This window comes from Passer montanus, unplaced genomic scaffold, assembly GCF_014805655.1.
Source record: "Passer montanus isolate IOZ18808 unplaced genomic scaffold, ASM1480565v1 scaffold158, whole genome shotgun sequence".
In the NCBI taxonomy this organism is placed as follows: Eukaryota; Metazoa; Chordata; class Aves; order Passeriformes; family Passeridae; genus Passer; species Passer montanus.
This window is the reverse complement of record NW_024362938.1, coordinates 532,742-541,196: the sequence shown is the minus strand read 5'-3', so window position 1 is coordinate 541,196 and position 8,455 is coordinate 532,742. Positions and strand designations below refer to the sequence as shown.

The window sequence follows — 8,455 nt, the reverse complement described above, 5'->3', positions numbered from 1 at the left end:
GGCGCCGCTCGGGCTGCCCGGGCTGCCCAGGCCGCACGGGGCCGCCACGGCGGGCGGGAAGAGCCGGGGCGGGCGGCGGCGGCGCCATGGAGGATGAAATGCCCAAGACCCTGTGAGTGGGGAGGGGGCGAGACCGCCTATTGTTCCCGGCTCGGCGGGGAGGGGCGGCCCGGGGTCGCCTCACGGGCGGGCCCCTCAGGGCTCCGCCGCGCACCCTCAGCCGCCCGCAGCGCTGCGGGAGCCGGGGCTGAGGGGCAGCCCGGCTCCCGCGGTATTCCTGCCCTTTGCCCGGCCCCAGTGCTGGGCACCGCCGGCCTGCCCTCCGCTCCGGGCGTTCCCCCGGGCCTCCAGCGCACATCTGGAGGGACAGGGCTGTGTGCAAGCGCTGTGTCCCTTCCCCAGTACGTCCCAAGTCACATCTGGAGAGAAGAGGGGTCTGCAAGGTGTGTGCCCCTTCCCAGTCCGTGCCAGGTCACATCCGGAGGGAAAAGTGGTCAGGAAGGTGTGTCCCCCCTTCTCCTGGATAGAAAGGGGGTCTGCAAGGTGTGTGCCCCTCTCCTCAGTCCGTGCCAGGCCACATCCGGAGGGAAGGCAGTGTGGAAGGTGTCCCCCCTCCCTGGTACATCCACGCTCACATCTGCAGGGAACGGGGCTCTGGAAGGTGTGTGTGCCCCCATGCCAGCCCGTGGCAGGGCACTGAGCCGGGATGATCCGAGTCCCTCCCTCCCCAAACCGTTCTGTGTCATTCTGGGTGATCCCTGTAGGGTTTTGCCCCGGGGGCTGCCTGGGCACACAGCTGGAGCCCCACTGTCCTGCCCATGATCCAAAGTGTTCAAAGCACTCTCTGAACCTGTTGCTTCCCACAGAGTGAGTTGGGAATTAGGAAGCCACGCCAGGGGGAGGCTTCGGTTGGATTTTAGCAGGAGGTGCTGCAGAGCCTGACTGTTGTGCACAGCTGCTGTGCACACCAGGCTGTGTTTCCCTCCTCCTGCCAGGCAGGTGTTACCTGGAGTGGCTTTCCCGTGTCTGGAGCAGGGAGATCAGGCTCCTCTCTTGCCATCCCACCCCTGGAAGCGTTGTGCAGCAGGCAGGACAGGAGGGAGGGAGGGAACCATCCCAAGGTGAGGCGGTGTTGTTGTGCTGCCCCTCCCCAGGGGCTGAGTGACCACAGGACAAGACCCCGACGTGCCTCAGCCCTGCTGTCCCGAGCACTGGGCACTCCCTGCCTCCCCAGCCCGCTGTTTTCCCACGTTTTGGGAGCTATTCCTGGCCTCTGCAAACACGGAGCGTCGGTGTCTTTATTTGGCAAGATGTTTTCCCCCATCCCAAGGCTCCTGAGGGGGGCCTGGTGGCCTGGGGAATGCAGATCCCTGTCCTGGAGCACGTGCAGGGCGTCGGTGAGGCTGGACAGGAGCTGCAGGGACCCCGAGCCCTGCCTTAAAGCACAGCAGCAGCCAGGCTGGGGTTTCTGTGCCCCTCCCCGTGCCTCTGGGGCCATGCAGGGAATTGTCACCAGCTTGGGTTCAGAAGGAGCAGAAAGTGCAGCTGGGGTTAGTGGGTGTTCAGTCTGTGCTCACACGGGGTTTCTGTAGGGTTTCTGCTCCCTGGGTGTGGGTTTTGGGGCTCCTGAGCTGTGTGGCCCCCAAAGCCCCCTGCACCCTGTCCTTTCCTTCCTTAACACGTTGCAGTTGTTTTTCTGGAGCAGACTGCAGGAAGGAGCTCCCTGGTTTTGCCTTTTCCTCCTGCCCCGTGGCCGTGAGGAAACTTTGCAGCAGTGCAGGAGCCTCACAGTTCTGTCTGCTGATTTTAAAACCCAATCCTACCTCCTGCCTAAAAGTTGTTTTAATAATTAGCACCGAGCTCCTGGATGGGCCATGCCTGACAAAACTGTGACTGCTTCCCCCACAGGCAGAGCTTGGAGCACAGGCAGAGCTTGCATTTGCTGCTGTTTCTGGCAGCCCCTTTGCCCCTCTGGGGGCACTGCAGGTGCACCAGGGTGCTGCCAGGGCTGGCATGAGCCCAGCATCCCCAGGTTTCCCACGAGCATTCCTGTGCAGGGGCTGTGGCTGCACCTGAGGTTTTCATTAAATCCCATGACTTGGGCTCAACAAAAACAACAGAACCAGCCACCCGTGGTGGCCAAGGAGCCACAGTCCCAGGGGGAGTGGGGTTTGGGCTGGGTTGTGCTGGGGAGGCTGGTCCCTGCCCCAGCGTGTGCCCTCGGGCACGTTGGCACTCGGCTGTTCCAGGCACATCTGGGCTCCCAAAACCTGAGGGCTTCTAAAGGAACCAGCAAAATGTTGTGGGGAACGTGGGCAAAGAGCAGCCAGTGCTGCTGGGGCAGGGATGAGGGGCAGGGGTGTGCGAGCTGGGATCTCTGTACTGGGAAATCATAACAGGAACATGGAAACTGGAGTTTCTGTACTGGGAAATCAGTGTAGGGAGATGGAAACTGGGATTTCTGTACTGGGAAATCAGTGTAGGGAGATGGGAACTGGGATTTCTGTACTGAGAGATCAGTCTGTATAGGGAGATGGGAACTGGAGTTTCTGTACTGGGAAATCAGTGCAGGGAGATGGGAGCTGGAGTTTCTGTACTGGGAAATCAGTGCAGGGAGATGGGAGCTGGAGTTTCTGTACTGGGAAATTGGTGTAGGGATATGGGAGCTGGAGTTTCTGTACTGAGAGATCAGTGTAGGGAGATGGGAACTGGAGTTTCTGTACTGGGAAATCAGTTTGGAAGGTCAAATTCATGGCGCCATGGAACCCTGGAATGGTTTGGGTGGGAAGGGACGTGAAACCCCTCAGTGCCACCCCTGCCATGGCAGGGACACCTCCCCCTGTCCCAGGGTGCTCCAGGCCCTGTCCAGCCTGGCTGTGGACATTCCCAGGAATCAGGGATGGACACAGCTGCTCTGGGAATTCCATCCCAACATCCCCTCTCTCCCAGCCCTCCGGCAGTGGGGAGCCATTCCCCCTTTCCCCATCCCTTCACCCCTGGTCCCAGGCCCCTCTGCAGGCTCCAGTGTGTCCCACACCCGTGTCCATGCCCGTGTTTGTCCCCCAGGTACGTGGGGAACCTCCAGTGTGTCCCACACCCGTGTCCATGGCTGTGTTTGTCCCTCAGGCACATGGGGAACCTCCAGTGTGTCCCACACCCGTGTCCATGCCCGTGTTTGTCCCTCAGGCACGTGGGGAACCTCCAGTGTGTCCCACACTGTGTCCATGCCCGTGTTTGTCCCCCAGGTACGTGGGGAACCTCTCCCGGGACGTGACCGAGGCTCTGATCCTGCAGCTCTTCAGCCAAATCGGACCCTGCAAGAACTGCAAGATGATCATGGATGTAAGAGCCTGAGTCCTCTGCTTTCCCTGCTCCTCCTCAGCTGCTGCCTCCAGGCTGTGCCCGTGGCTCTGGGAATTCCCCTGGGAACGGGGCACAGCCACCTGAAATAAACCTGGAGGTGGCTTTGGCATCATTCTGCATGTGCCTGCTGCTGAATTTAAAGATGGGTGGGCATGGAGAGGGACAGTGAGCTCATTAAGGCAGGAGGGGATTGCAAACAGGCTTTAAAAATTCTGTACCATTCTTTACCATTCTCACCAATTCTTTACCATTCTTTGCCGTAATTTTCCCTTTCTAAGGGAGAGTGAAAAGCTCTGGGAGTGTTGTTAGTCCCTGTAGGGACTGTCCAGGTGGGGCTGTTGAGGTGTCAGCAGCCAGAGCCTGGCTTTGTGTCCCTAGTCCTGGCTTTGTGTCCCTAATCCTGGGTTTGATTCCCCAATCCCAGCTCAGTGTCCCCATCCCAGCTCAGTGTCCCCAGTCCCAGCTGCTGTCCCCAATCCCAGCTGCTGTCCCCATCCCAGCTCAGTGTCCCCAGTCCCAGCTGCTGTCCCCATCCCAGCTGCTGTCCTGTCTCAGACAGCTGGCAATGACCCCTACTGCTTCGTGGAGTTCTACGAGCACCGGCACGCGGCCGCGGCGCTGGCTGCCATGAACGGCAGGAAGATAATGGGTAAGGTAAGCTGCCCTGCTGGGTGAGTCTGGGGCACAGGCTGTGCCAGGGGGCACCGGGGGAATGCTGCTGGAGAGGAGGGCACAGGCTGTGCCAGGGGGCACCAGGGGAATGCTGCACGTGCTGCAAATGGGGGACTGTGCCTTTGGGGCGGAGATCTCAGCGGGACACAGCTCAGAACAGGAGTTCAGGGTGTTGGGAGGAGGAGGAGGAACATTGGGAGGAGCTCAGGGTGTTGGGAGGAGGAGCTCAGGGTGTTTGAGGGAGTTCTGGGTGTGGTGAGGAGGAGTTCAGGGTCATGGAGGAGTTCACAGTGTTGGAAGGAGTTCAGGGTATTTGGAGGAGTTCAGGGTGTTGGTAGTAGAAGTTCAGTGTTGGGAGTAGAAATTCAGGGTGTTGGGGGGAGTTCAGAGGTTTGGGAGGGATAATTCAGGGTTTTGGAGGAGTTCAGGGCGTTGGGAGGAGCTGGGGATGTGGGGCTGGGAGGAGAATCACACAGCTCCAGAGGGGGGGCTTGGAAGGCCCCTCTGGACATGGTCCCGTGCCAGAGCTCCTTCAGAGCAGGGCACAGGGGAGTGTCCAGGCAGGGTTTTGATGCCTGCTGAGAAGGAGCTTCCACAGCCTGTTCCAGGCCTCAAAGGAAAGTTTTCCTTCATATTTTCCTTCTTTTCCTCATATTCAGGTAGAACGTCCCATCCCTGTTCCAGGCCTCAAAGGAAAGTTTTCCTTCATATTTTCCTTCATATTTTCCTTCTTTTCCTCATATTCATTTCCTTTTCCTCATATTCCTCAGAATTTCCCATGTTTCAGTCCCTGCCCTGTCACTGGGCACCCCTGATCAGAGTGTCCCCATCCTCTTCACAATCCCCCTGTGAAAAGTTTTCCTATTCCCTGTGTCCTGTCCCTCCATCCCCTGTCCCCAGTCCCTCCCCAGCTCTCCTGGAGTCCCTGCAGGCCCTGGAATGTGCTGGAAGCTCTCCCTGGAGACCCCCCAGAGCAGTTAATCTAGCCCTGTTAATTAAGAACAAACCCTCTCCCTAGAAAAGTGTCTTAAACTTGAGTTTTAACCCCAACCTTGCCCTGTGGGGTCAGATTTGAGCACTGCAGGTGTCTGAGCTTTTGGGATTTGCCAAACCTGATGTGTGGTTGCCATTTGCAGGAGGTCAAAGTGAACTGGGCCACCACCCCCAGCAGCCAGAAGAAAGACACCAGCAGTAAGTGTCACCTGTGCAAGTTGTGAAAGAGAAATGCAGCACACAGAGCTCTGTGGGAATGGTTTTGATTGGAATCCTAATTGTTTATTGTGTTTGTGTTAATTAAACTTCAGGGCAAATCTGATCTTTGCCATCACACAGCGTTCACAAGGTAATTGTGTCTTCTTAAACATCAAATTGTGGATCTCCAGGGTGTGCCTTGAAGCTAAGTTTGGGGTTTTTTGTTTGTTTTCCATTGAATTTTTATGGAAAAAATTCCATAAAATTCCCTTCCCTTTCCCTGTAGCATCAGGAAGGGATTTGGTGCAAATCTGTGACTATTTGCTGCCTGGGCAGTTGGCAATTAAAACCCCAAATGCCTCATTCTGTATTTTTGAGGCATGTTGAGCATCTCCCTCAAGAGCATCCAGAAGGGTTCCATCACTCCCAGCAATTTCTGTGGGGAAATCCTTGGAATTTTAGGCTGGTGGGGCTAAACCCCATTGAGAGTTTGTGGCACAGCTCAGTCTGTGTCACACACTTGGACTGAGGTGGAAAACTCCTCAGTTGAGGCCTTTTGTGCCTGTTTCTCATCAGGAGGGGATCCCTTTCCATCCTGACCCCCCAGTCCTCGTTCTCCCAGCCCTGGCACTGTCCCAGCTGGGCTTGGGGCACCCTGGGTGGTGGCAGGGCTGGCACGGGGTGGGTTTCACCCCCTTCCCACCCAAACCACCCCAGGATCCCACAGCACTGCTGCTGATCCCATCCCAGTGCTGGCACAGGGAGAGAGGGATTCTCCTGGGCACGGGGCACGTGAGGTGTAAATAGTCTCAGATTTGTGCAGTAGGTGCTGGCAGGCCTTAAAAACCTTAAAAAATTGGAGATACAGATGTGTGTCCTTCAAATCACTGCCTTGTGGCACTGCCAAGCACAGGGGCTGTCAGGAGCAGCAGGATTCTGCTCTCCCTTCAGGAACAGCAGAATTCTGCTCTCCCTGTAGCATCCAGTATGGATTTCTGTGGTATTTAATACAATTTCTTGTGCTTTTTAATCATGTATTTTGAATAACAGCTGGAGTTTTAATAAAGGGGTTTTTAAGAAGAGTTTTTTCCCTCTGCTCAGAGGAAACCACTCTGCTCATCTTCAACCACTGAACCCTCCTTTCTCTTTTCCCCCAAAGACCATTTCCACGTCTTTGTGGGAGACCTCAGCCCCGAGATCACAACTGAAGACATCAAAGCAGCCTTTGCTCCCTTTGGAAGGATCTCGTGAGTGCTTTTTGGGGTCTCTGTCCTGAGTGGTGGCAGCTCTGTCGAGTGGGTGACGCTGTGGCACTGCAGGGAGCACACTCTGCTCTCACTTCTGCGTTTTTGGGGCCAGCCCCCCTTTTTGTGGAGTTCATTTCCCTCAAAATGAGCCTTTTTTGGAGCACCCTGGGGCAGCCCCACCTTGTCCTGAGGCCCCTCACGTTTATCCAGCCCCTTTGGGACAGGGAGCTGAGCTGTCCCAGCCAGGCAGGGACATTCCCAGGGAGGTGGCTCTGCCAGCCTGGCCCAATCCAATCATCTGAAATTTCAATCTCTCCCAATTTACAGCTGCCCTCAGCCCAGCAAGGGGGTAACAAACTGACCTGAGAATTAAATTCAGTTAACAGGCAACATATGCCTTTCAATTCCTACTTTTTCATTTTTGTTTGTATTTTTCATTAATTTCTATGGAGCATTTGCAACAAGCAGTAGAATATGTTGGCAAATAAATGAGAATTTAAAAGTTCCCTTTGTGCTTTAGGGACGCACGGGTGGTCAAGGACATGGCCACGGGCAAGTCCAAGGGCTACGGCTTCGTCTCCTTCTTCAACAAATGGGTGAGAGATCTGTTTCCTTCCTCAGAAATGGATAAAAACCCTTATTGCCTTCTTAGTACATGGGGAAAATCCCTTCATTTCCTCCCTCGGTAAATGGGTAAAGTCCCTTCATTTTCCTCTTAATAAATGGGTGAAAAATCTTTATTTCCTTCCTCAAAAATGGGTGAGATCCCTTCGTTTCCCTCTTCAGTAAATGGGGAAAATCCCTTCCTTTCCCTCTTAATAAATGGGTAAAACCCCAACAATGGGAAGGGACCAGGGTGCTCCAGGCCCCATCCTGGGACACTCTAGGGTCACTCAGGAGGGCACTGGGGTCACTCATGTGGCCCTGTCCCACAGGAGGGGTTTGGGACACTCCAGGGTCACTCTGGAGGGCAGTGGGGTCACCCCCGTGGCCCTGTCCCACAGGAGGGGTGCCAGCAGGGGGTGCTCCAGGCCCCATCCTGGGACACTCCAGGGTCACTCAGGAAGGCACTGGGGTCAGTGGGGTTTTTGTCTCCCTGTGTCCCCTGCAGGACGCCGAGAACGCCATCCAGCAGATGGGGGGGCAGTGGCTGGGGGGCCGGCAGATCAGGACCAACTGGGCCACCAGGAAACCTCCAGCTCCCAAGAGCACCTATGAGAGTAGGTGCCCACCCTGTGCCCTGCCAGCCCCTGGGGTGGGGGATCCCAGAGTTTTTGGGGTGGGAAGGACCTCAGAGCCCGTCCCACCCCACCCTGCCTCGGACAGGGACACCTTCCCCAGTCCCAGGGTGCTCCCAGCCTGGCCTTGGACACCAGCAGGGGTGGAGCAGGCACAGCTGCTCTGGGAATTCCATCCCAGCCCCTCCCCACCCTCGTTCCTTCCCAAAATCCTGGGTAAATCTCCCTTTTCCCAGCTTGAAAAAAACCACTCCCTGTGTCCTGTCCCTCCATCCCCTGTCCCCAGTCCCTCCCCAGCTCTCCTGGAGCCCCTGCAGGCCCTGGAGGGGCTCTGAGGTGTCCCTGTAAAGATCTGCAGGTCGTTCCCAGCGACCCAGGACTGGAATCCCCCCAGGTGCCGTGGCAGCCCTCTGGGAGCCCCGGTGCAATCTCTTGCAGGCAGCACCAAGCAGCTGTCCTACGACGAGGTGGTCACGCAGTCCAGCCCCAGCAACTGCACCGTGTACTGCGGGGGCGTCACCTCGGGCCTCTCAGGTACGTGTGCCCCGCCCCGCCGGCCGCGCCCTGCCGCCGCGGGTGCCTCAGCTGCTGTCTGCCTGTCTGTCTGTCTGTCCTTCCTGCTCCAGAGCAGCTGATGCGCCAGACCTTCTCCCCCTTCGGGCAGATCATGGAGATCCGCGTGTTCCCGGACAAAGGCTACTCCTTCGTCAGGTGGGGGGGACGGGGGGGTCCTGGGGGGGAGTG

General features: G+C 57.1%; 1 protein-coding gene across 10 annotated transcripts in view; it reads left to right on the top strand.

The window, feature by feature from the left end:
- Positions 1–6: 6 nt before the first annotated feature.
- TIA1 (TIA1 cytotoxic granule associated RNA binding protein) overlaps positions 7–8,455 on the top strand; it is an 11,259-nt gene continuing 2,810 nt past the window's right edge. For 2 of the 10 annotated variants that reach the window (XM_039702680.1, XM_039702684.1), the window contains exons 1-11: positions 72–112; positions 403–502; positions 3,246–3,342; positions 3,923–4,012; positions 5,172–5,226; positions 5,340–5,377; positions 6,386–6,473; positions 6,994–7,069; positions 7,585–7,693; positions 8,150–8,245; positions 8,338–8,422. In XM_039702680.1, the coding sequence (XP_039558614.1) occupies positions 87–112; positions 403–502; positions 3,246–3,342; positions 3,923–4,012; positions 5,172–5,226; positions 5,340–5,377; positions 6,386–6,473; positions 6,994–7,069; positions 7,585–7,693; positions 8,150–8,245; positions 8,338–8,422 (860 nt within the window). In that variant the 5' untranslated portion in view covers positions 72–86. Of the gene's footprint in view, positions 113–402; positions 503–3,245; positions 3,343–3,918; positions 4,018–5,171; positions 5,227–5,339; positions 5,378–6,385; positions 6,474–6,993; positions 7,070–7,584; positions 7,694–8,149; positions 8,246–8,337; positions 8,423–8,455 lie in introns of those variants that run through there. The other 8 variants (XM_039702685.1, XM_039702687.1, XM_039702688.1 and 5 more) reach the window with 8 other exon arrangements.